The sequence below is a fragment of the Peromyscus californicus genome, unplaced genomic scaffold, assembly GCF_007827085.1.
Source record: "Peromyscus californicus insignis strain IS unplaced genomic scaffold, ASM782708v3 Scaffold_13__1_contigs__length_99412109, whole genome shotgun sequence".
In the NCBI taxonomy this organism is placed as follows: Eukaryota; Metazoa; Chordata; class Mammalia; order Rodentia; family Cricetidae; genus Peromyscus; species Peromyscus californicus.
Window position 1 is genome coordinate 98581776 of NW_026294424.1, and position 27589 is coordinate 98609364.

Sequence of the window (27589 nt, forward strand, 5' to 3'; positions counted from 1 at the left end):
AGGTATATCAGGAAACAAAATTTGGAAGGGACAGAAGACCTAAATAAATAGTCAATGCTACAAACAAAATTATAATTGGTACCTTCTACGTTACCTATATGTTATAGATAAAGATATAGTAAAGCAAATTTTTTTTCTTTCACTAGATGGAATTTTATGCAGCTATTAGGAGTTGTGATTTTGAAAACTGGCTGTGTGAAAATGCTGTGGTAGAAGAAATATTACCGTGTATTGGGAGACCGAGACTGAAATAATGTGACAAGCGTTCAAGGCAAACCCTGGGCTACATAGTGAGTTCCAGGCCAGTTTGGGATATATAGTAGGACCTTGTCTCAAGAAAATCACCAAACAAAGTTAAGGTTTTTTTTTGTTTGTTTTTTTATTTTTTCCCTTTTCTTTCTTTCTGTTTTTTTGAGACAGGGTTTCTCTGTATAGCCTTGGCTATCCTGGAACTAGCTCTGTAGACTAGGCTGGCCTTGAACTCACAGAGAGCAACCTGCCCTGGTCTTTTGAGTGCTGGGATTAAAAGTGTGTGCCATACACCTGGCCTTGAAGTGTCCAGTTCATTCCTCCAGAGAGTTTTTTTCTGTGTGACCCTGATTGTCCTGGAATTTAGTCTGTAGACCAGGCTGGCCATGAACTCTGAGATTCACCTGCCTCTGCCTCTCAAGTACTGAGACTTAAGGCATGCACCACCACTGCCCAGAGAAGGTTTGTTTTGTTTTGTTTTGAGACAGGGTTCCTCTGTGTAGCCTTGGCTGTTCTAGAACTAGCTCTGTAGACCAGGCTGGCCTGGAACTCACAGAACTCCACCTGTCTCAACCTCTCTGAGTGCTGGGATCAAAGGTGTGTGCCACTACCACTCACCTGAGAAGGGTTTTTTTTTTTGGTCTTTTTTTTTTTTTGTTGTTTTGTTTTTCAAGATAGGGTTTCTCTGTGAAGCAGTCCTGGCTGTCCTAGAACTCACTCTGTAGACCAGGTAGGCTGGGTTTTTTTTGTTTTTTGTTTTTTTTAGGTTTTTCGAGACAGGGTTTCTCTGTGCAGCTTTGCACCTTTCCTGGATCTCGCTCTGTAGACCAGGCTGGCCTCGAACTCACAAAGATCCGCCTGCCTCTGCCTCCCAAGTGCTGGGATTAAAGGCGTGCGCCACCACCGCCCGGCTTGTTTTTTGTTTTTAGGGTAGTAGTGGTACTTGATTTAAATCCAGCACTGGGGAGGTACAGGCAAACAGATCTTGGAGTTTGAGGCCAATTTGGTGTATAGATCAGTTTCCAGGATATTCAGGGCTACACAGAGAAAACATGTCTCCAAAAAAAAAAAAAAAGTTAAGGAAACAGTAATTTCTTACTTAGGTGACACATATAACTAATTGGCACTTCCAATTTTTGTTGCGGTAGAATTCTCTTCAGGTATATTATTAAACACTATATTTCTAGACTTCAGCCACGAAATACTTGGTATCCAGCCTCTTTCATAATTAGTAAAAAGAACTGTTCTTAAGACCAGAAAGGGAGCACATAACTTCCTTGCCTATTCCCTGTGGTCTCATGATACTAATGTATAAGATGAGTGAATACATGAACCTGAGTAGATGCGTATTCTATAGAGTAGTTCTAGTGTTAATAAATCTCTTCCAGTGTCTTAGTTTGGGTTTTATTGCTGTGAAGAGACACCGTGACCACAACTCTTATAAAAGAAAACAATAAACAGTTCTGAAGTTTATTGTCATGGTGGGAAGGCCATATGGCTACACTGAGTCATAAAAGTTCTGTGAAATTCTTCATGACTGTTTAATGTTGCTTTTCATATTTCAGGAGCCACTGGGAGTGGGGAAATGGTCTGTACAATATGTCAAGAAGAGTATTCAGAAGCTCCCAATGAAATGGTTATATGTGATAAGTGTGGTCAAGGTAACCATTCATTCTTCTTAGTTTTATAAAATACCGAATGAGCCTATTGAAGATTAATGACTGTACATACTTGTTTTGCTAATTAGAAACTTTATCGCAAGATCTATTTATCATTTATAATGTAGGGAACAACAAAACTAAAACTAAAATACCTTCTTGAAAATTTTATGTTCTGCAGTATTTGTTAATAAAATAGAATTTGCTTTATGCTTTTTTTGATATTAAGGGTATCATCAGTTGTGTCACACACCTCATATTGACTCGAGTGTGATTGATTCAGATGAAAAATGGCTCTGTCGACAGTGTGTTTTTGCAACAACAACAAAGGTATCTTTTAAAGTGTTTTGGGCTAAAGCCCTAAATGGAGTTTGTAAGGCATTATCATTGAAATGACTGTGTACGTTGGAAAGTTTGTTCTGAATGAAATTAGCAGCTAATGCTGGTTAGAAAGAATTACTGTTTTAATAATAATCCTTAAATGGCTTGCAGTTATTTGTACTTTCTGATAGTGGTGTGGGGATTGGGACAATAAATTGAAAGAAGACAACAAAATAAATATATTACTAATAACAGATCAGACAATATGATATCATAGAAATTTAGAATGGAAATTATTTTAGAAGTGTCAGGCATTTTTAAATTATAGAGTTATTAATTAGAAAATTTGGTTAAAAAATTTGACCTTCACTTTTTCAAATGTTTTCCCTCTAATATATAGAGGGGTGGTGCGCTTAAGAAAGGACCAAATGCCAAAGCATTGCAAGTCATGAAGCAGACCTTACCCTATAGTGTGGCAGACCTTGAGTGGGATGCAGGTCATAAAACCAATGTCCAGCAGTGTTACTGCTATTGTGGAGGCCCTGGCGAGTAAGTAAACACAGTTATCTAAGTGTCCTTTAAAATGATTTTTGCTAATGTACGTTATCTTTTTTTCTTTTTTAAAAAACTTTATGAAGACCTCTTTTTCTTGTTTGAGACGTGGTCTACTGTATATACCTCCAAATTGACCTCAAATTCTGCAGGCCTTTTCAAGAGCACTAAGATTACAGGTGCTTACTACCATGCTTGGTTTGACTTATTATGACTGACTGAGATGTAAGAATGATAGTGAATTGCAAATGTATGAAAGAGTCAGTTAAAATAAAAACTCTGAGGAAATACCATTCCTGGTTTTCTTCTTTCCTCCTCTTCCTTCCCATCCTCTCTTTCCTCTTTCCTCTTCCCTCTTCTTTCTTATGTCAGATATGACATTAAAATAAATTATAGAGGAAAATGTGTGCTGTAAGGCCCAGTTTGCCACTTTGGAGTGTGAAGTTTACTCGGTTCATTAGATGTTATATTTAACGTGATTACACATTTAAAAATTGGTATGCTTAAAATTTAAAAATTTAAATATGCTTAATATTATTTGAATGAGTAATTAAGAGAGATTTTAGTTAAATGATGGAGTCCAGATGAGGCTTTTACTAAAGAAATATTCTATCCAGGTACTAGAGAGCCATACTTGGGAGTCTTATGTTTATTTTAAAAGATTTTAAATTTTGTATATGTGGATTTGTTTGAATATGGATCATGTGCACATGAGTGCAGTGCTTTCAGAGGTCAGAGAGGACATTGGATCCCATAGAGGATCTGAGTTGAGTTCTCAGCAACCACACTGGGTGACTCACAACCAGCCACCTTTAACTCTACTTCCAGAGGATCCAACACCCTTTTCTGGGCTTTGTGGGCAACTGCACTCAACATGCGTATAACCACATACAGGCACATAAATAAGAAATATAGGGACTAGAGGGGTGATGTGGCACACACCTTTAATCCCAACACTTGGGAGGCAGAGGCAGGCAGATCTCTGTGAGTTCAAGGCCAGCCTGGGCTACAGTCAGTTCTAGTTCTACAGCCAAGGCTACCCAGAGAAACCCTGTCTCAAAAAACAAACAAACAAACAAACAAACGGACTGCAGAGATGGCTTGGTGATTAAGAGAATTTACTGCTCTTGCAGAGGACCTGGGTTCATTCCTAGCACCCACTGGCAGCTCACAACTACTTGTAACTCTAGTTCTGGGGCGGGGCAATCTGGTACCTACTCTGGCCTCTGCAAAGCATTGCATGCACATGATGCATATACAGTGAAGCAGGCAACCACACATACACATAAATTAAAAAAAAGCCACCTAAGAGCCAGGCCTGGTGGCACATGTCTGTAGTTGTATTTACTCAGGAGGCTGAAGAAGGCTGTCTGCTTCAGCATAGGACAGTGGCTCTCAACCTTCCTAATGCTGTGACCCTTTAATATGGTTTCTTATGTTATGGTGACCCCCAACCATAAAATTAATTTTGTTGCCACTTCATAACTAATTTTGATACTCTTATGAATCATAATGTAAATGTCTGTGTTTATGGATGGTCTTTGGTGACCTCTGTGAAAGCATCGTTTAACAACCCCTAAGGAGTTGGAACCTACAGGTTGAGAACCCCTGGCCTAGAAGTTTGAAACTCACCTGTGCAGCAGTAAGACCTCAAAATGATACTCAAAAAAAGAAAAGAAAAGAGGGCCAAGGTTATAGCTCAACTGTAAGAGTGCCTGGTCTAGCAGACTTGAAGTCCTGGATTTGATTCCTAGCACCTCATGAATTGGGTGAAGTGGTAATTCATCCTAGTACTAGAGAGGTGTGAGGGACCCAGTTTTGAGGTCATCTTCAATTTTGAGGCTAGCCTGGGATACGTCTCCAAAAAACAAAAACCAAAGAAAAACAACAGTCACAATAAAAAGTGCTATCTGGGTGTGCAGCTCATTGGTATAGTGTGTAACGACCTGAATTAGACCTCACTACCAAAAGCAAAAACCCCTGAATCTTGTGATTTGAGAGAGATCAAAGGCATTATTGACTTGAAATATTAGTTATGCTTAAAGAGCATATACATTCCCATATAGAAGAGGAAGGATGAAATAATTGATATTATAAACCTTTTTGGGGAAAAATTAATATTAAGTATATCAGAAATTAATAACTACTTTAAAAAAAGTTATTATGTATGCAATATTCCATCTGCGTGTATGACTGCAAGCCAGAAGAGGGCACCAGATCTCATCACCAGATGGTTGTGAGCCACCACGTGGCTGCTGGGAATTGAAGTTAGGAACTCTGAAAGAGCAGGTAGTGCCCTTAACCTCTGAGCCATTTCTCCAGCCGAAATGTAATACTTTTATCAGGACTCTTTTGGTTATTATGTAATGCAGTATTTTTTTTTTTAAAAAGAACCCTTGCCTCATCAATAAGTAGTAATTTAGCCTGACAGTGGTGGTACACACCTGTAATCTCAGCTGTGGAGAGGCCAGGAGGGTTGTGAGTTGGAGGCCAGTCTTGAATTATATAGTGGGATATTTTAAAAAAGTATTAATTTGGCCGGGCGGTGGTGACACACGCCTTTAGTCCCAGCACTTGGGAGGCAGAGGCAGGTGGATCTCTGTGAGTTCGAGGCCAGCCTGGGCTACAGAGTGAGATCCAGGAAAGGCTCCAAAGCTACACAGAGAAACCCTGTCTCGGAAAAAAAAAAAAAAAAGGTATTAATTTGCACTTTTTCTTTGGCAGCTGGTATTTAAAGATGTTGCAGTGTTGCAAATGTAAGCAGTGGTTTCATGAGGCTTGTGTGCAATGCCTTCAAAAGCCAATGCTGTTTGGAGATAGGTAAGAACAACGTTTGAATTTCAATGATTGGTTTGTCATGGCTGCTTTGTAGTTGTGGTTATTTCGAAGTTTTAGATTTCCAAAGATAATTTTGACAGTGATGTGTAAAGGGATCAACTCAGGGAAAATACTGAACAGTAAACATGCTTCATATATACTTTCTATGCTTTTGAATATTATCCTGGAAAGCTTTTAAGCATTGTCTCGGTGTTTACATTTGTCTTTATTACTCTACAGTTCTCTAAACTATTCTCATCCTTCCTTCGGGAATCTCAAAGGGCATACAAATCGTATATTAAGTTTAAAAGCTTGTGAAAGCAGATAGAGTGTCCTTTTTATGTCAGGATATTAGGGTAGGACAAGTGAGCTCTGGGATGAAAAATTAAGACTGATCAGTAAAGCTGACTTACTGATCTCTCGTATTAATGTTTGGTTTAAATCTTAGTGTATGTAAAAATTACTGTCTTTTTGACTTTGGTGTGCTTGTGAATTTATTTTACAGGTAATTTTGAACATTGAGTGAAATAATGCTTATAGAAATAGCCATCATAGGTTTTGGCACATATAAGCTATTATTGTGAATACTGGTGAATCTGTCAACTTCAGAATTCTCTAATGGTTAAAGAAATTGTCCCTTACCCCCAGACAGGAGTTTTAACCATTATTGTTGTTACTGTCATAATTGAAATTACATTTTGATTTGTGTATCAGTCCTTACATTATGAAGCCTTATATTATTTGCTGAATATTGGCTGTAATTGTTAACTAGTTTATATTTATCTTTGAATACTCAAAACTTTGAGCTTTTTCCACCATCTTTCCGCGCGGTCACCATGGTGTGCATGAATCTCCTGGCTGATGCCCTCAAGAGCATCAACAATGCTCCAAAGTCATCGTTAGGTTCCTAACTGTGATGATGAAGCATGGTTACATTGGTGAGTTTGAAATCATTGAAGACCACAGAGCTGGTTAAATCGTCATGAACCTCCCAGGCAGATTGAACAAGTGTGGAGTGATAAGCCCTAGATTTGATGTGCAACTCAAAGACCTAGAAAAAGGGCAGAACAATCTGCTCCCATCCCGTCAGCTTGGCTTCACTGTACTGACAACCTCAGCTGGCATCAGGGACCATGGAGAAGAAAGATGAAAACACACAGGAGGAAAAGTCCTGGGATTCTTTCTCTAGAGATGTAAAAAACATTAATGAAAAGCCTCCATGGACTGTGAAAAACAAAACAAAAAACAACTTTGATTTTTTTTTTCTTTTTTCTTTCTTTAGGTTTTATACGTTTATTTGCTCTGTCTGCAGTTCTGGACCAGAATACCTCAAACGTCTACCATTACAATGGTAAGCATGAACTTTTCTATTTTTTTTAAGAAGTGCCATATCATATAAAACCATTCATATGAAAAGTATATAAAATTTTGTTCTCTGTACCTGGCTCTTACTTCTTTTAGTAATCCTCAAGGCTTATGCCACCTTTACCAGGATTATCCATTTTATTGTTATGTTAATAAGGCTGTTCATTATAGAAGGGTATAAATGCTTTCAGTTATCTTTTATACTTTTAAGTTCTTTGTGTTTTCAGCTTTTTATGCCTTCAGAGTGTCACAAGAGAAGCAGATAAAAATAATATAACAGTTTCTGCTTTGATGTAGTAATTTTTTGTGGTAAGTGTGAGGAATTTTGGAGATCTAATGCGTATATTAAGATTTTACAAATTTTTAATTGAGCTTTACATACTTAAGAACAGATGATGCCTTAACTCATGCAGATGGTACCAGGCCCAGTAATGAACAGTCCGCTTTGTAGTGAAACACCGTCATCTTAATTATCAGTCATTTTCTCTTATAGCCAGATTTTTTTTTTCTTTTTTGAGACTGGGTTTCTCTGGGTAGTCCTGGCTGTCCTGAAACTTCCTCTGTAGACCACACTAGCCTTGAACTCAGAGATCTGCCTGCCTCTGCCTCTGCTGCCTCCTGAGTGCTGGGATTAAAAGCATGCGCCACCACAGCCTGGTGCCAGATCTTTTTTTAATTCATTTAAGAAGTAATTTGGGTATGTTTTAGTTTATAATTATTTCATATAAGCTAATATTTTCCAGTTTCTTCATATGTAATGGTTTATTGTATTGTGACTATGATTTAGGTTATTGACTGCCTGTTCACCTAAGTATGTCACTTTGGTTTTATTACACTGGTTTTATTAAAAACTGATTTCTTAATAATCAAAAACACTGTTTTCGTATATTTTGATTATTTTTGGATTTCAGGGTAGATATAGCACACCTATGCCTTTACAACCTAAGTGTTATTCACAAGAAGAAATACTTTGACTCTGAACTTGAGCTTATGACATACATTAATGAAAACTGGGATAGATTGCACCCTGGAGAGGTATGTGATCTTAAAGCTGCTTGATGTCTTTTTTTTTATTTTAAAGACAATGAAGACACATGAACAAGTCAGACAACTAAAGTTAAAACTTTTTTTTTAAGTTTTCTGAAATAAGTTTGGAATATCACAACTAGCCCTTTTACTGTGTTATGTTCCTTGTCTTGGGAAACTTATACATGGTGGAAATAAATTACCTAATTCTTCCATATTCCGAAGTAAGAATCATTGTAGTTAAAGATAGAACCGTTAGAAAAATTCTTTGTATTTGGTGTCTTATGTATAGTTTCTCTTCCTTTTTCAGTTTCCTGTAGAAAAATCTTAAAGATGTAACCAGTATTCTTTCTCTCTTACATATCTCTAATGTCTAGGAATGCTGGGATCCAGTTAGTAGTAGAATGATCAGTTGCAGAGTGACTTCTTCTGATGTCTCCTTTGCAAAGGGTTAGCCACCTGTGCTGGTACTGCAAAGAGCTTTTGGAAAAGGAATGTAGAGCTGCATGTGATGTGACATACCTATAGTCCTAGCTGAGGGAGTCTTGAAGCTAGAGGACTGCAACAAACTGACGACCGATTGACGGCCAGTCTGCTACCAAGTGAGATCTTGTCTCAGAAAGAAAAATGGGGCTGTGCAGTGGTGGTCCCAATCAGAGCAGCACACATTCACAGCACACAGAAAGACATCCCCAGCAACTGTGCCTACTTTAAAACTTTTTGTAACTATGTCAAGAGATAATGATAGCTTTTTAAATTTTTAGTTCTTTTGGATATAGCCTCATTGTATAACCCTAGCTTGTCTGGAACTTTCTGTGCAGACCAGCTTGGCCTGAAACTTAGACAGTGATCTCTCTGCCTCCCAAGTGCTAACTTTCAGGTCACCATACCTGCTAATAATTGATAGTTTTATGGTTTTTTTTCCCATCTTTGTGACTATCATATGTAGCTAGTATAGTTTAAATTAGTTCTATGTTTTGAAATATTTTCTTTGGGACAATAAAAACATTTAATATAACAATATTAAATTTGACATAATAGGAAAAGTTACTTTTAATGTTTTTTAGTTGAAGTGTTTATATTAGATTACTTCGGGGTTTAACATAAGATACTAATAGATTCTGAACTCTGCCTGATACCAGTTTTTCTTGATTCCTACTATGATTTTTTTTTTTTTTTTTTGGTTTTTCAAGACAGGGTTTCTCTGTGTAGCTTTGCGCCTTTCCTGGAACTCACTTGGTAGCCCAGGCTGGCCTCGAACTCACAGAGATCCGCCTGGCTCTGCCTCCCGAGTGCTGGGTCCTACTATGATTTTTAAATCTTTGATTTTTGAATAGCTCAATTTCTGTGAATTGTAGTCTTTCTGTGAATTGTAGTCTTAAAACCTTAAACTACCAAGAATGACAGCAGGCTATAGGTAGTGTGGCCTTACTTTTGAGTAGAGAGAAAGGTGGAGGGAACTCACGATACTGTGGAAGAAAGATGGCTGATGATAATGGGGTGTAATAGATGTATATTTTTAAGTAAAAAAAGTCTCGCCGGGCAGTGGTGGGGCACGCCTTTAATTCCAGCACTCAGGAGGCAGAGCCAGGTGGATTTCTGTGAGTTTGAGGCCAGCCTGGTCTACAGAGTGAGATCCACGACAGGCACCGAAACTACATAGAGAAACCCTGTCTTTTTTTTTTTTTTTTTTTTAAAGATTTATTTATTTATTATGTATACAGAAGAGGGTGCCAGATCTCATTGCAGATGGTTGTGAGCCACCATGTGGGTGCTGGGAATTGAACTCGGGACCTCTGGAAGAGCATTCAGTGCTCTTAGCCTCTGAGCCATCTCTCCAGCCCGAGAAACCCTGTCTTGAAAAACCAAAAAAAAAAACCAAAAAAAAGTCTCACTAACAGCAATATTTAGGACCTTAATTGTTATATATTAATATTGTATTGGTGTCAAAAACATAAATTGTCAGACTATGTTTTATTGAAGGAAGTGCTATATTTTAAATAGTAGCATTTACATTTGTATAGAAATAACACAAGCCTGCTGGGCAGTGGTGGTGCACGCCTTTAATCTTGGCACTTGGGATGCACGCCTTTAATCTTGGCACTTGGGAGGCAGAGGCAGGTGAATCTCTGTGAGTTGAAGGCCAGTCTGGTCTACAGAGTGAGTTCTAGCACAGTCAAGGCTACACAGAGAAACCTTGCATGGAAAATAATTAATAGTAAATAAACAAACACCAGAGAAGCCCTGCATGGAAAATAAACAATCAATCAAACAAACAAATAAATAAATGACAGAAGTGTTATCTGGGCATGTGATCGCATACCTATAATCTAAGTGCTCAGGTTGCCGATGCAGGAGTATCATAATTTCACTAGGCCATCTTGGACTTATATACATATGGTAATGTTATCGCAGAAACAAGCCCAACAGATTTCTGAGTTCCAGGCCAGTCTGGTCTACAGAGCACGTTCCGGGACATCCAGGCCCTGTGTCCAAAAAGCTAAAAATAGAAAAAGAAAAGGGGGGGGAAAAGCCCCTTATGGCATAAGTAGTCCAATTCATACCATCATAGTTGTACTTTCAGTTCGTAAAACACAGACCAAGGGCCTTTTACTCTCTTACATGAGTTAAAAGATATGGCCCTGTACAAAACAGTGTTCTATAGCAACTTAGATAAAATTTGAGAGAAACCATGGGGAACTGAAAGAATTGACTGAAATTTTCAAAAAGTTAAAAGAAATAGGTTTCATAAAAAGGAAGTCAGTTTTCTTGGTAATTCTCAGCAAAACAGGAAGTTGATGTTTCTTCTTTTTCCCCTCTATATAACAGTTCTGGCTGTCCTGGAACTTGCTCTGTAGATCAGACTGGCCACGAATCCACAGAGATCTGCCTGCCTCTGCCTCTTGAGTAATGGGATTAGAGGTGTGCACCACCACTGCTTGGCTTGTTCTGGTGTGTTTTGAGACATGGTTTCTCTGTATGGCGCTGGCTTTGCTGCAACTTGCTCTGTAGACCAGGCTGGCCTTGAACTCAGAGATCTGCTTGTTTCTGCCTCAGGAGTGCTGGGATTAAAGGCGTGCGCCATCACTGCCCACCAGAAGTTAATTTTGAAGTTTTATAAAGCAGTAAAAAAACCTTAAGGGAATAAATATTCTAAATACTGTTCTTTCAGATATGCAACATTGCTTTATCAAATGCTGTAGACATGGTGTAGACAAATTATAATTGATTTCAGATAAGATACTGAAATTCGAATTAATAAGTAAAAGTTAAGTGGATTTGTAAGTGACTTGAAAAACAATAAGAGAATTATTTTTGGAAATCCTGATGGAGCTTGTAAAAGAGGGCCAAAGTTCTGTCTTAGTCTTTGGAAAGGATGTCGGAATCAAGATAAAATATCTGGAAGTTTGAGCTGAAAAAAAATTGGCACACAACTTTGATCACAGCATTTGGGAGGCAGAGGCAGGCAGAATACTGGGAGTTGGATTTCAGCCTGGTCTACATAGAGAGTTCTAGGCCAGCCAGGGGTACATAGTGAGTCTTTATCTCCAATAAAATAAAATAAAATAAAATAAAATAAAATAAAAATAAAACTTGGCCTTGTGTTGTAGTCCTATATTCCCTGCTACTCAAAAGGCTATTGCAGTAGTATCACAAGTTCAAAGCCAGTCTAGGCAATTTTGTGAGACTACCTCAAGGTAAGCTGAATATGGTTGTACACACCTATTGTTACAAGTTTGGGACCAGTTGGTCTATAAAGAAAACCCCTATCTTTCCCCACACTCCAAATTAAAAAAAAAATTACAGGGGCCTGCAGATGTAGCTTAGCTGTTAGATTTCTTGTCTAGTATACATGAGGCCCTGGGTTTGTCCAGCACCAGATAAAACCAGACACATGCCTGTAATCCAGTACTTAGGAGATGCACACAGAAAGATGGCAAGTTGAAGGTCATCCTCAGCTACCTAGCAACATCAGCCTGGGATACTTGAACCTCCCTCTCAAAAAAAGAAATAGGACACAGGATGCAGTTCAGTGATAAAATACTTGCCTATGTGTATGAAGTTCTTGGTTTAATCTTTAGTACTGTACTGCAAAGGAGGGGTAGGTATGGGGGAGCATTTATAAAGATTTGCTTTTGTTTTTATTTTTTTATTTTTTTGAGATAGGATCTCACTATGTATCTCTGGCTGCCCTGGACCTCACTATGTAGACCACACTGGCCTCCAAATCACAGAGATCCACCTGCTTCTGCCTCTTGAGTGCTGGGATTAAAAGCATGTGCCACTATACCTTGCTTTTTGCCTTTAAATTTAAGCATAATAATATATATATAATAATATATATATAAAATAAGGATTTTTGATTAGATAAAAGCTCATCTAATATGATTTCAGATTTGGGTGAGAAGAGGGGGAAACAGGAAGGAAGTAGATGAAATTAGCCAGATGGTTTATATGAAGTAATATATATATATTATATATATATATAATATATATATATGAGACTATCAGAAATTTGAACCTGATCTCAAACATATATGAAAACTGCTTTCAGATATTTGCAGAGCTGTCTTGTAAAATGGGACAGAGTTTTAGGGAGCTTTTGCCTAACTATAATGCTTATGACATAAGAGGTTCAGTAAATGATTTAGCTTTTACCACTAGTAATATTGAGTGGATACTGGGTCTCTTGTGGGTCTGATAAAAAGTTGAATTAGATCTAGGACTTACTTATTTTCTTGAAAACTTAAGTCTGCTTACTTCATTCTTCCTTAAATAGAAATTCTGTGCCTGAGAGTGTACTTCAGAGGGTTGAGCTTGTGCTGTTTTTTGGTTTTGTTTTGTTATTTTGAGACGAGGTCTTTTTCTGTAGACCAGACTGGCCTCGAACTTACAGACATCTACCAGCCTCTACCTCCTGATTGGCTGAGAGTAAAGATGTGCACCACCAAACCCTGTGAACATGTGTTTTTGATAATGTGATGCCCTATGTTCAATCCTCAAAACCTTCCCAAACTGTTATAGGTATCTCAGATTGAGAGGACAGTGTGACAGTGAAGGAGCATGTAATTTACCTATGACAGCCAGCATTGACACCAAAAGTGTTGAAAGAATAACCACTTAAAGTCAGGTTCTGGTGCTTTTTCTAGCCAGGAAAATTTAAGTCATTCATCTTCCTATGGCCTATGAACTGTGAGGTACTTGGCAGTTAGGATGTCCACATAAGATTTATCTTTTGAATATGATTGGTTTATTCACCCAAACATTCCTTATAATGCCATACTGATATAAAAGTTAAACAGACATCTCACTTAGTGGGAAACATTCAGGCAGGTAGAAAATGCTGTTCAGAGATCGGTTGGGGAATTTCCTCTGGTGAGGAAACATTGCAGGCTTGAACCATGTCCCTGTGAGGTCTTTCAGTTGTGGCTGGCTGGGAGGATGTTACTGGTGGAGGTCCAGATGTTCCATGAGAGAATTTCCCAGCATCTAGTACTGACTGGTGGGCATGTGTGAGGTCAACAACAGTACAGGAAGTTCAGTGAGCCACATCTCAGGAGGACTGCAGTGCAGTCCTTGTGGGCACTTTTTAAAAGTGTTCTATCTAATGTGTGTCATGTGCCCCCCCCCCCCCCTCTGTAACAGCTCTGGCTGTCCTGGTGCTCGCTCTGTAGACCAGGCTGGACTTGAACTCAGAGATTACCTGCCTCTGCTTCCCAAGTGCTGTCATGGTTTTTTGTTTTTGTTTTTGTTTTTCGAGAGGGTTTCTCTGTGTAGTTTTGGTGTCTGTACTGTATCTCGATCTGTAGACCAGGCTGGCCTCGAACTCACAGAGATCCACCTGGCTCTGCCTCCTGAGTGCTGGGATTAAAGGCGTGTGCCACCACTGCCCGGCGCGCTGTCATGTTTTTTATTGTTCATTGGACTTAGCTTTGTGCTTTCAGTGTGCACAGTGTGGGGCTGGTTCACTACTAGATCAGTGCCACCTTCAAGTTAGCTTGTCAGTATATCAAGGCATGTCTTGGGCTGACTCCCTTTTGAGTTGTCTTGTGGCTGGTTCATTAATATAACAGAGCTTAGGGGTAGGGTGACTATCTCCAGTCTGAGATGCCCAGTGGCAGGCTCCTATCTTAAAGGCATTACATTATTTGGAGTCACACGAAATGGTTTTACTTATGTTCCTAACAACTTTTATGTTAATTGGTCTATAAAACAGAGTTGGAATAATGACTTGTGAGTGTCTTCTAGCTCCCATATTCTTTTTGGCAGATTGAGTTTCTCTTTTACTTGATGTGTCTTTGGACTTGGGAACTTCAACTGGTAAAGAACATGTTACTGTAAACTTACAAGCCAACTATGGTATTTTAAATGTTTGTGGCTTTAATTTAAATTGGTTCTCTCTGTATGTCTCTGTCTCACACACACACTATAAGTGGAGCCAACCTTTAAATTTTGAAGAGAGGTACAGCAATGGGGAGGTGCTACTAAAACAAAACAGAACATCAAATATATAGATTTTTAAAAAGTGGTTTGTGAAGTGGAAAAAGGGCTGAGATATTTGGGACCAACTAAAGTGTACAGTTGTGAAAATAACCCAGTTTTACAATGATTTTGTTGTTACTGTAGAGATTATTTAGAGATTATGTGTAACATTAGAGGTATATTTCCCTAGATCATAGAGTTATAAGAAATTGAATATAACTACTAATATATCAGTTTTGTAGTGTTTATAATGTGCAATTGCTTCACAAAAATGTTATAATTCATGTAACAAACTGTCAAAATTAGTATAAAGTTTAAACTTTTCTCTTGTAACTTAAAAAGTAAGTCTTGAGGTTGAATAGAGTTAGGTAGGTCACATAGTGTCAGTGAGGACACAGAATAGACGTTAGGTCTTCTGAACACAAGTCAGTATACTTTTTTTTTGGTTTTTCAAGACAGGGTCTCTCTGTGTAGTTTTGCACCTTTCCTGGAACTCACTTGGTAGCCCAGGCTGGCCTCGACCTCACAGAGATTCGCCTGGCTCTGCCTCCTGAGTGCTGGGATTTTAGGCGTGCGCCATCACTGCCCGGCTCAGTATACTTTTCTTTGCATCCTATAGCTCTGTCTAGCACTTGTATATTACTAATGAATGAAATTATAGTATGTTAAATTGTTTCTTAATACTTCACAGCTGGCAGACACACCCAAATCTGAAAGATATGAGCATGTTCTGGAGGCATTAAATGATTACAAGACCATGTAAGTGGATTTATTTTACATATCCCTATGAGGGAGATAGTGAGTGTAAAGAGAAAGGGCATTAAGAATTTTGGGATTGGTGTATGGAAAAAGTACATACCATTCTAAATGTTTAATGTCCTAGTCTCTTTTGGTCAAAGTAAAGCAGGGATTCTAGGAGGCTGGGAAGGGAAGAGTAATACTTCTGAGAAGGGGTGGTGGGAAGCATGCCAATATTCGGAGGGGCTGGATTTAGTCTGTTCTCCTGAAGAGTCATTTTTCAGTAATAACTTACTCTGTAATGCAAAATAGTGAAGATAAAGTGAAGTCTTGTTAGCTATTGGGAATACACAAAGAAATGGAGGGTCTCTTTAAGATTGGTTATTGCAGCCGGGCGGTGGTGGCGCACGCCTTTAATCCCAGCACTCGGGAGGCAGAGCCAGGCGGATCTCTGTGAGTTCGAGGCCAGCCTGGGCTACCAAGTGAGTTCCAGGAGAGGCGCAAAGCTACATAGAGAAACCCTGTCTCGAAAAACCAAAAAAAAAAAAAAAAAAGATTGGTTATTGCTATTAGTCAGTTTCTGAGGAGTAGTGGTGTTGATGAGTAATGATCCACTGATAAGATCTTATGTTCTTGTACAGACCACCCTCCTTCCTCCTTTAAAATCAGCATGTCTGCATTTCTTGAAACTATTTTCCAAATGCCAAAGAAATTTTTATAAATGTATGTATGCAACTCCCGCACAGTTACAGTGTATTATAAAAGTTTTGGTTTTGCCAAGTTGCTGTTTTGAACTTGACAGTTATTTTCTTTTTTCTTTTTTCTTTTTTGGTTTTTCGAGACAGGGTTTCTCTGTGTAGCTTTGCGCCTTTCCTGGAACTCACTTGGTAGCCCAGGCTGGCCTCAAACTCACAGAGATCCACCTGCCTCTGCCTCCCGAGTGCTGGGATTAAAGGCGTGAGCCACCACCGCCCGGCTTGAATCAATTCTTAACTCCACCTTAAAGTATCAGAAATACATCTGTTACTGGTAGAAATGAGAGCTGCACATTCTTAAAGGTGCATAAAAGTGAAAAACATTTCAAACAACTGACTGATGGAGGTTTTTTGGCCAGGAAGGCTCTGGTAGAGTTAAGGTACATGGAAATGTTTGCTTACAAAAATCTTAAAGACTAAAGGTAGGCCAGGAGAGAGTGTTTCAGAGGCCTAAGCCTATACTAACACTTACAGGGTCTAAATTGCTTTCAACTTGATGTCTGGCCTTCTATATACTCATTTTATCTTCTGGGTCTTTAGAGATGGCCTCTTTTAAAAAATTATTTCTGGTCAGATTTTGTGTGCTACAAATATACTCTGAAATAGAATTTATTAGGACTAAATACTTTTTTTTTTTTTAGGTTTTTTGAGACAGGGTTTCTCTGTGTAGCTTTGCGCCTTTCCTGGATCTTGCTCTGTAGACCAGGCTGGCCTCGAACTCACAAAGATCCGCCTGCCTCTGCACTCCAAGTGCTGGGACTAAAGGCGTGTGCCGCCACCACCACCCAGAGGGACTAAATACTTTATGAAGTTAGTTATTTAATTATTAATTAATTAATTAATTTATTTATTTTGGTTTTTCGAGACAGGGTTTCTCTGTGTAGCTTTGCGCCTTTCCTGGAACTCACTTGGTAGTCCAGGCTGGCCTCGAACTCACAGAGATCCGCCTGGCTCTGCCTCCCGAGTGCTGGGATTAAAGGCGTGAGCCACCACCTCCCGGCTTAATTATTAATTTAGATGCAGGGTATTGATGTATGATCAGGCTGGCCCACGGTCCTGGGTTCAGAGCCAGAAGCAGGATTATAAAGTCAAGCACTGAGGAGGTTGAGGCAGGAGAATCATGCATTCAAGGCCAGTTCACCTTCATAATGAGACCCTCTCATAACAGGAGTAACCACAGAAACCTGAATTCAGATAATCCTCCCAGCTTGGTTTCCCTTGTACTGGGACTGTAGGTGTCTGTTATCATACCTAATCCAGAAGCCATGTTTGGAAGAAGGTGACCATGAAACTTGTCTCTATTCTTGTCCCTCTCCCTTCCACCTATGATAGCCTGTAGATTAGAATCTGTAGCCTGCTCTGGGGTAGATAAGAAATAAGGAAATCAAGGGGAAAATACTTTTGTGGTATGGGTAGCTTTTTATTCATAAGGGCCTGTATCTGAAAGTTGTAAGTTAGGTCTTCCATGTATATGTTCAATTTTTAAAATTTTAGTAAATTTTTTTTAAAAATTTAGGTTTATGTCTGGGAAAGAAATAAAGAAGAAGAAGCATTTGTTTGGGTTGCGAATTCGTGTTCCTCCTGTGCCACCAAATGTGGCTTTCAAAGCAGAGAAAGAACCTGAAGGAACATCTCATGAATTTAAAATTAAAGGCAGAAAGGCATCCAAACCTATATCTGATTCAAGGTAAAAGTTGATCTGTGGCATAGTGTTCTCTTAGCTTATCTGTGACTGCATATGTGTGTTATATGGTTGCATTAGAGCATGTGAAAGTGGCCCAGTGACCTGGACTAATTCCCCAACTCCAAATCCACTTCGTGATTTCCTTCTTAGACAAGGTAAGAAAATGTGATGTTAGATATTTATTTATTTTAGGCTTTTGGCATTCAAAGAATAGACAGTTGATTTAAAGAAATAAAATATTTGCATCTGTTGATTTACTTTTTATTCATTGTTTCAGCACTTTCATCAGATGCCTTACTTTCTAGTGCTGAAGATATAATGACAAGACATACTTTTCCCTTTTCCTTGATGGGGTTACACTATAGTGAGGAAAATATGTAATAAACAAGTAAAATAATTGTTGATTATTCTGATGCCATTTAGAGTTAACACACTGTTTAAACCCCACTGGGTCAGTAGAGATGGGAACAATGTTCTGAAAGAGGAGGTGTAAGGAAGGACTATATAAGGTAATATTGGAGACTTAATTTAGAGTAATCTAAGAGTATGAAGAATAAAGGGGCAAAATACTCCAGGGTGCAGTACAGATGTGGAGGCCATGAGATATAGTCTAGAAATCCATAGAAAACTAGTTTCATATGAATGGGAACTAGAGAGTAAGGATTGGATATTTAAAAGATTGGGTTGGTCTTGATCATACAGCAACTTGTAGATGGGGGTCCCCTGTTCCCACCAAACAATGATTGCCCTTTAAATGTAAGCAGACTTAATTTTCCTTAAAACAGTTATTTGGAAGGCAGTTCAGAGGTTAGAATAGAAGTAGGAAAAGATAAAGACTCGTTTTGGCTGGATGAGATGCCTGCTTGGGCAGTGAAGTGGAGTGAATAGGTTTTGGGAGAATTGATGAGATTTGCTACTGAACTAAATTTATGAGAAAATAGGAAGGATAAGTTAACAGATTCCAAATTTCCAGCTTGAGCAACTCATGGATGCTGGTTTGTTACCAGGATAAGAAAGAACATGATGGTGAGGTGGTTGGAGCATTTCCTGTTTCTGTTCATTGAGTTGAGATTCTTGTCACACATATCTAAATGATATGTAGGTGACTTCTGTTTCTAAGGTCAGGATTGATGATATAAACTTAAAAGCTGATTTCTAAAGTTAGAATGAATAAAATGATCTAGGGAACAAGTAGAGAAGAGATGGGATTGCAGATGGTGTCTGGATTTAGAAGTTTATAAAATTGGAAAGTATAAAATAAACAAAGGAGATGAGAATAGCATGACCAACATGGTAGAAGGAAACCAGGAGCTTTGATGTGACAAAAACCAAAAGAAGCTAATTGTTTCAATGATGGATAAATTAAATGATACTGGAAACTAGTAAAATGCTAGAGGAAAATGTTTCCTGGATACTGTAACATCATGTTATTGGTGACCTTGACAAAAGTAGTATATTTAGAGTAGTAAAGATTGGACTGAGGTGAATGAAATGTGACTGTATCTGCACTTCCTGATTTATGTATAAAAAATATGCTTCTCCTGCATGTCAGGGACACTAACATAGAATAATAATGAAGATAATAAAGAGAAGAGGAATAGAAGGGAATTGAGAATCCTGAATTAGGCAGAAAAGACTGGAGAGGAAACTGTCATCACAGCTGAGAAGTTTTACTGTAAAGTGAAGCAGACAAATGGATTGGCAGCTGAAGATGGGAATGATAGTAGAACATGACGGCTATTTTAGTAGTTAGGAAATAATTTGAATCCATTTTTGTGTACCAAGAATGACCCAGTGGACAAGAAAAGATGAGTTTAGCACAGAGTGAACCTAACTTCTTTGAGAAACCAAAGGGAAGGGTTCTATTGCCTCAGTCTCAGAATAGGTTTTGATAGCAGACGAAACATCTTTCTGATGAAATGGCTTGAAAAAAAAAAAAAAGAACAAAATATGGGTATAGATAGGATTGTAGAAATTTGAGAATAAAGTTATTGGCTGGGAGTCTATTTTCTCAAGGAAATGTGAGGTGTAAGGTTGCTTGAAAGTGCTATATGCAGAGGGAAGTGTGGAATAGTTATGCTGGAGAGTAAGAAAATGTCTTTACAAAACATTGGTCATACCTTATAGCTATTTTAAGGTTTTAATAGAGTACATACTACTGTATGGTTTCATTTAAAAAGGAAATGCTTATTCCTACCATTTTCCAATTTTATCTAATCCTTTACCATCATTTGCCATTATATATTAGAAAAAAAGAATCCCACAAACGTCACATTGCTGTGATGGTATTAGTAGAGTGCTTCGTCTGTGGCAGTTCTCAGATTACCTCTTGCTACTAAGAAGGGCTCAGCTTCCTTCAAAGCATCCTGCCTTCCTTCTGGGCCCTATGTATACTCTGGTCCTCTTAAGGCTGAGCGTATTATTACTTTTAGTTCAGTGGTCCTCTTTACATTGTCTTTAGATTACCTTGTAAAAGTGTGTATTCCATCCATCCTTGTCCTTAAGATCTTCTTGACCTGCTTCTCTTTCCCTAGTGTCATCCTTCCACTTGCGTCCACTTTGAGTTTTTTCCTGGTTTTATCTTCTTTCCAGTCTACTATAGTAGTGTTGCTTTTCTGTTTCATTGTGTTTTCCTGATAACATCCTCATGACACTTTATTAGCTTTCTTGTATTTATTTGTGAAGGTCTGTGTTGTGAGCCCTCGGGGCACAGGAAACGTTCTGTAACCCTCTTATGTCCTTTCTGTAGCAGCTGTTGTTGATGGAGTCTGTATTCTGCATGTTGCTGTTTGTACCTTTTGTTCTCCTCTTCTTTCAGAGATACTCGTGGCTTTTGGGTTTTCCCCCTTGGTATTGCTTGATACTTAGCTTTATGCTTTGAGAATGATTTTCTCGTTTGCTGTTTGACCTGTCAGTGGCCCTGTCCCCAGTATGGAAGATTTTATTTCTTATGTTCTGCTACCTTTGACTTGATCCTGTTTCTGATGGTGTCACTCAAGAGTTTATATGTTTATATATCATGTATGTGACTATATATTTAAAGATGAACTGAACTTTTGATAGATACTGAAATTTTAATACTGGTATTTTCACAAGACTGACTAATTTTGTAGTCATTTTTAGTAGTAAAATTTTTAAAAATCTAGCCAATTATGGCTATCTGGTGATTCATTATTTTTAAAATCTTGAAGTGATAAACATATATTAGAGTTGTAGTAAAGAGAATACTTTTATGTAATTAAAGTTATTTAATTAGCTGTGTAAAGCCACTGTCCTTTTTACTTTATGCAAAGATTAAATACAAACTGGCTTTCTGTTTCAGGGACGTAAGCAATGGGATAGAAAAAAAAGGAAAGAAGAAATCTGTAGGTCGTCCTCCTGGCCCATATACAAGAAAAATGATTCAGAAAACTGCTGAGCCACATTTGGTAAGAGGGTTTGTTTGTAAATGTTCTCAGTAAAGGCCTGTGTAATTATTGAGTGTTTTATTCCAGTTACAGCAGAACTGTCTTTTTAATGTTTTTTTTTCTTTCTTTCTTTAATTTTTTTTTTTCTTTTTTTTTTTTGGTAATTTTCCAGGATAAGGAATCAGTTTCAGAGAATTCTGCGTTGGATTTACCTTGTTCTATAGGGTAAATAGTTAATTTTTTTCTTTCCTAGGAATTTTCTTTGTCAGGGAATTAGTATTTCTATTGTTATGTAACATAGTTGTTATACCATTTAAATTCTTTTGTCTCAGGAGAGCTGAGGGAATTGCACATTCATCCAGTACCTCAGATGTGGACCTCACGGGTGCTTCCAGTGCAAAAGAAACTACCTCATCTAGCATTTCCAGGCATTATGGGTAGGTATTTTATGTTCTTACTCTGGTTTTTTTCTTTTTCTTTTTTCTTTCCTTTTTTTTTTTTTTTTTTGAGACAGGATTTCTCTGTGTTGTTTTGTTGCCTTTCCTGGATTTCGTTTTGTAGACCAGGCTGGCCTCAAACTCATAGAGATCCACCTGGCTCTGCCTCCTGAGTGCTGGGATTAAAGGCGTGCGCCACCAACGCCCAGCCCTACTCTGGTTTTTTAAATTTATTTTATTTATTTTTTTCGTGGCAGGTCTAGAACTTGCTCTGTAGACCAGGCTGGCCTTAAACTCAGAGATTGGAACTGCCTGCCTCTGCCTTGAGTGCTGGGTTTAAACGTGTGTACCACCACTGCCTGGCTTAGGTTTTTTTTTTTCTTTTTTAAAAAATTTTTAATAAAATTATTATTGTTATTTTAAGCATAGTTAGGAATTTTTCGGGGCGGGGAGGTAGGGCGTTACTTACAGGACCGTAGGTGACTTAAAGGCATAGCTGACAACTCATAAAAGCTAAGTCCCTGCATAACTTGTAGATAGCTCCAAAAAGAGTCCCTCCCCGGTGATTTTACACTGTTTTTATAACTGCAGGGAGGAGGCTTGTGAGTCTTGTAACTTTCTTTCTTTCTTTTTTGAGAGAAGGGTTCCTCTGTAACAGTTCTTCTGGAACTTGCTTTGTAGACCAGACTGGCTTTGAACTCACAGATATCATCTCACTCTGCCTCCTGAGTGAGTTTTGTAACTTTGTTTTCTCAGTCTTGTAAGTTACCTAAGAGTTTCCCTGCTTACTTTTTTAAAAAACAGTTTACTTGTTTTTTCAATATAAGAACTACAGATGTGCCAGGCTGTGGTGGCCCACGCTTTTTATCCCAGCACTCAGGAGGCAGAGGCAGTCAGATCTCTGTGAGTTTGAGGCCAGCCTGATCTACAGAGTGAGTTCCAGGACAGACAAGACTACACAAAGAAACCCTGTCTTGATCCCCCCCCCCCCAAATACAAATACACACACACACACACACACACACACACACACACACACACACACACACACACACACACACACACACACACACCACCCCTCTTATTTTACTTTTCAACAAGTCCTACATTTTATCTATTTATCCCCACTGCATTTAATTAGGATTGCCTGCATGAGTGGATAGGTAATGCATTGCCTTGAGCAAGGGCATAAGTTGTTTTTTGTTTTTTGTTTTGTTTTGTTTTTTTTTTTTTGAGAATGGATTTCTCTTTGTAGCCCTGATTTCCTTTTAGATTCTTTCTTTGTGTAATGATGATTGAATAACTTAGCAGTTGATATTGATTTAAGTGAACCTTGAGGTTTTTGAGGAGTAATGTTGTTAATCATCTGAATATTTTTGCTTTTAGAATACAAACACTACTTTTTGTATTGAATTTTTTCCCCTTTGGTCTGGAGAGATGGCTCAGTGGTTTAAAAGTGCTTAGAGCGGACCCCATTGGTTCCCAGCACCCACATCTGCCAGCTTATAACCCTCTTCTGGTCTTCCTGGGCATCTCTGTATATGTGGCATTCGTTACAGACCGGCAGGCAGACACAAAGGCACAGACACACACACACACACACACACACACACACACACACACTAAAATTATTTTTTTTCTTGCATGAGGTCCTAGATTCAGTCCCTAGTAATGGACAGACACACACATGGACATACATACACACAAACACTCCCTCTCTCCCTTCCTGCCTCCTTCTCTCCCTCCATTTATTTTGGATGTGGATATGCACAAGCATGTGTGGGTTGAGGTCATAAAGTAGTTGGTGCTTTCCTTTCATCTTGTTGGTTCTGGGGGTCGAATTCAGGTTGTCAGTTTGGTTAGCAAGTGCCTTTGCTCACTCAGCCATCTTGAGGACCCCTACATTAAATGCTTTGCTTTTCAACCCAGAACTTGAAAGTCGTGGCAATCCTCTTGCCTCAGTCTACTGAATACCAAGATTATAGGTGTGTACCAAATTTGTCAAAGAATATGTGGACTGGCCATTATGCAAAAGCTGTACACTTTTCTGTTAAAGCTAACCCCAACCCCCAACCCCTCCCTTTTTTGGAGACAGGTTTCCATGTAGCTCTGGCTGTCCTGGAACTCACTGTGTAGAGCAGGCTGGCCTCACAGAGATCTGCCTGCCTCTGCCTCTGCCTCCAGAGTTCTGGGTCTAAAAGTGTGTGCCATGCTTTAGGAATGTTTTTTTGTATTTTAAATGTCTGGATCAATCACAGCCTTTTGCCAGCGCAAAGATTTTAAACTCCAGGCTAGAAAAACAACTTAGGAGACGTGTTCTTTTCCCCACCCTAGATTATCTGACTCTAGAAAAAGAACTCGCACAGGAAGAGCTTGGCCTGCTGCAATACCACATCTGCGGAGAAGAAGAGGTCGCCTTCCAAGAAGAGCACTCCAGATTCAGAACTCAGAAGTTGTAAAAGATGATGAAGGCAAAGAAGAATACCAGTTTGAAGAACTTAACACAGAAATCCTGAATAACTTAGCCGATCAGGAGCTGCAACTCAATCACCTGAAAAACTCCATCACTAGTTATTTTGGTGCTGCGGGTAGAATAGCATGTGGTGAAAAATACAGAGTTTTGGCTCGCCGGGTGACGCTTGATGGGAAGGTGCAGTACCTTGTGGAATGGGAAGGAGCGACTGCGTCCTGACTGTAGGACTGAACATTATGTTCACTGCACTCATTTTCTGTTGGTACAGTTTAAAGCCCTAAAAGTGTGGGTTTTATTATCTTTCTTAAAAAACAAACAAACAAACAAACAGAAAACACAAAAAAAATCACAAAGGGGATGATACTAGCCTTAACATGTACTTGTCAATGTTGCGGATGTTGTCATAAAAAGATATCTTTTAAAAATCAGAGGAGAGACTTAATTTTTTTAAATCTTAAGATTTGTAGAATGTTTCTAGGATAGGATATTAAACCTGATTCAAACCCATGCATGGTGTTAGATACTTTTTCTAATTATTCCATTGAGTCCATTTTTGTGATTAGTGATTACCAGAGCAAACAGATCATGTAGATAGCACAAGTATTTGGAGAAACATTGTGTGTTTTGTTACCAAAATGTTGGAAAAATTTATTTCATACCCTTTAGATTTCATAAAGTGCAGTGTATATAATGTCTACTGAAAGACTGTAACATATGAAATTTCTTTCAAGCAAAATGTAAAAAATATATTGAGCCTGTAAATTGCTCTGTGACTAGACTTCATTGTCGTTTAATATATTCTTTGCATGTACATGTATACACACATGTGTATATATGTGTGTGTGATTATGTGACCTATGCAATACAAATTATGGGAATGGGCAGCTTTGGAGTATATATCCCATAATTATTTCTTCAGGAATAGTTGCAGTATTTACACAGCAGCATTTCTTCTCAGGCTTTTATTGGGTGCTGTTGCTTGCTATGTATGAAGAGAAATGTGTCAAACACGTTTAGTGTGTACTGAAGAAGAGTGTGAACAACAGTGTTCATGGGCTTTTAGAATGCTTTTCAGTCCTTGTAACTCAGCTGTTAAATACCTAAAACAAATTCAAGTGATATCTACATTATCCTATTAGAAGTGACATTTTCAATTTATCGTGGCACATTATGATTGTAAATGTCTCAGTTTTAACAGTAAGTCTGTAGGAGCCCGGTGAAGACTCCTGAAATGTCTGTAGTAATTGTTAGTCATGTTTGAATAAGCGTAGTGTGAACAAAGTATTTTATTGCACAGGGTTAACAAACAGTATGTTGCTAGCTGAGGCTAACTGCTGTTTTATTACAACATTACCTCTTGTTTTTATAAAATGTACCAAGATTTAAATTGATATTTTTATTTTACATGTTAAAAAAAGTTTCTTTTATCACATGTTAGAGTTGTCTTCTGTTTCTTTTTGTTTTGTTTTGTTTGTTTTCTTTCTTAGCCAAAGAGTAAACAGAAAAATAATGTTTAGGTAGCTCTTCATTTTACTTTTTAAACCATTGGTGGATTTTAGACAAAAAATTGGGGAAGTTTCTGCCAAAATGAAAAATCTGTGAAGTGTATTGATGACAGAATGGTAAAACTGTGGGTTAGTGCTTATTTATTCCATTAATTGATTATTTGACTGTTTTTAAAGAAACATGCTTTATTTCTTTAAGCATCTTCAAAAGATGACTTTTCTTGTCACATTATAGCCAAAAGAAGCAGAGAACTTCATTGTCCTGCATTTGGTTCCTGGTTGACCCAGGTATAAATGAGCTTTACAAAGTGCAAATTACAAACTGTCACTTATGTTCACCTCCACCAAAACTTGATTTCCCCTAGCTATTAATTTAAAGTTGCCTTTCCTGCAGCTGCAATATTTTGAATAACACACAGAGATTGTGTTGATTTTTGAATGTTTGTTTATATCTAGGGGTAATGCAAAATGTAATTCCCGTGTATCCTTATTCACTCTAGCTGTATCATATTTCATTTCCCCCAAAATCCTTTAATTCTAACTGAACACCAGCAGTATTTTTAGTAGCTCTTTGAGATACTCAGAAGACAATTTATCAAGCTGAACTGTCTTTAGACATAATTATTGTGAATGTCTGTTTTCTTTTATCACGGTGGTTCACATGGCTCTGATGTTCAGTTTGTATTTTTGAAATTGCTTTACTTAGAATTAAAACAGACCAACATTAAATGTGTGTATTTTTTAAAGAGCTAATGAGTTTTTCTTCTGTATTTGCTTGAAAATACACACTGGTGCAGTAGTAAGCTGCTTTTATTTATCTAGGGAGAGAAGGATTTTCTAATTCTACTTTTACTTACTTGAGCCAATCTTTAAAGAGCTTTGCTTTCATTTCCTTTACCCCTATAATAACATTAATAAATACTGTGTTTTCATCTTAAATGATCTTTTTTAAAAGGTTATTTAGGCAGCTTGCATCGAGCTTTGTATTTGAAAGATAGTATGTCTCTGTCCTACCCTGTTCCAAATATCAGAGAATTTCAGACCTCACAGCTATTTCTTCCACATAGGTGTTGTGGCACACGTAAAAATATTTATCATTTTTGCTAAAATGTTTTGTCCCCAAACTACAGATTGAAAAGTTGTAAAAATAATATACCTTCCTTTCTTTTTCTTTTTAAGCATTTAAGTGAAAACAAAAGAGCAAGCAAGCTGTAGATCTTGGCACCTGGTGGAATAGGCAGACATGAAGATCGGACGAGTCATCCTTTTGAGTTAGGCTCCAGCATGTTCAGCAAGCAGCTGCAAAGCAGAAGTGGAGATTTTAGAAAAAGCGTCATGAAAGTATGCCCAGGTTTTTGAAGAAGGTAGAAGAAAAAGAAAAGACTGACTCAGAAGAGCAGGCAGACTTAAGAGAGACTTGGTAGCAGCTCCGGAAGAGACTGTAGTAGGCCTTAATTTAGTCTCTCTCCTTTTTAATTTAAGACATTTTGTAAGATCCTGGTATTATATGATAAACAAATTCTTTTTTTTGTTTTTTAAAGATTTATTTATTTATTATGTATGCAGAAGAGTGCATCAGATCTCATTACAGATGGTTGTCAGCCACCATGTGGGTGCTGGGAATTGAACTCAGGACCTCTAGAAGAGCAGTCGGTGCTCTTAACCTCTGAGCCATCTCTCCAGCCCCAAATTCTTACCAGAACTATAAATTCTCAATGCTTGTCTCAAACTTCTGAGCTCAGGCAGTCTTCTGTTCTCTGAAGGTGCTGAGGTTACGAGTTTGTATAACGCCAAGCCAGTCTGTAAGTTCTAATATAATGGAAGTCAGAACTTGCCAGGAAGATGGTTAGTGGAAGTTTAGTGTGTGTGTGTGTGTGTGTGTGTGTGTGTGTGTGTGTGTGTGTGTGTGTGTGTGTGTGTGTTGAGGTTGTCCCATCTTCATTTTTTGTTGACAGGTTAATGTCCAAGTATTTGTATTTAGTTTGTTTTCATGGATATATTTAGATTCCTGTATATCAGTGTTGGGGATAAAATTATGTTTTGGGTTACTTTATTGTGTTCCTGTTAGGTACTATTAAATTTTGGTTGGAATATATTTTGGCTTAAAACAGTTACTAGA

General features: G+C 38.1%; 1 protein-coding gene across 3 annotated transcripts in view; it reads left to right on the top strand.

Moving 5' to 3' along the window:
* The window catches only part of Mtf2 (metal response element binding transcription factor 2), a 44396-nt gene extending 18178 nt beyond the window's left edge, over nt 1-26218 (top strand). For all 3 annotated transcript variants that reach the window (XM_052735708.1, XM_052735709.1, XM_052735707.1), the window contains 12 exons: nt 1815-1910; nt 2137-2237; nt 2629-2777; nt 5505-5600; nt 6880-6948; nt 7874-7997; nt 15163-15230; nt 17481-17651; nt 20971-21076; nt 21228-21280; nt 21388-21492; nt 23827-26218. In XM_052735708.1, the coding sequence (XP_052591668.1) occupies nt 1815-1910; nt 2137-2237; nt 2629-2777; nt 5505-5600; nt 6880-6948; nt 7874-7997; nt 15163-15230; nt 17481-17651; nt 20971-21076; nt 21228-21280; nt 21388-21492; nt 23827-24184 (1496 nt within the window). In that variant the 3' untranslated portion in view covers nt 24185-26218. The remainder of the gene's footprint in view (nt 1-1814; nt 1911-2136; nt 2238-2628; nt 2778-5504; nt 5601-6879; nt 6949-7873; nt 7998-15162; nt 15231-17480; nt 17652-20970; nt 21077-21227; nt 21281-21387; nt 21493-23826) is intronic.
* The last annotated feature ends 1371 nt before the right edge of the window (nt 26219-27589 follow it).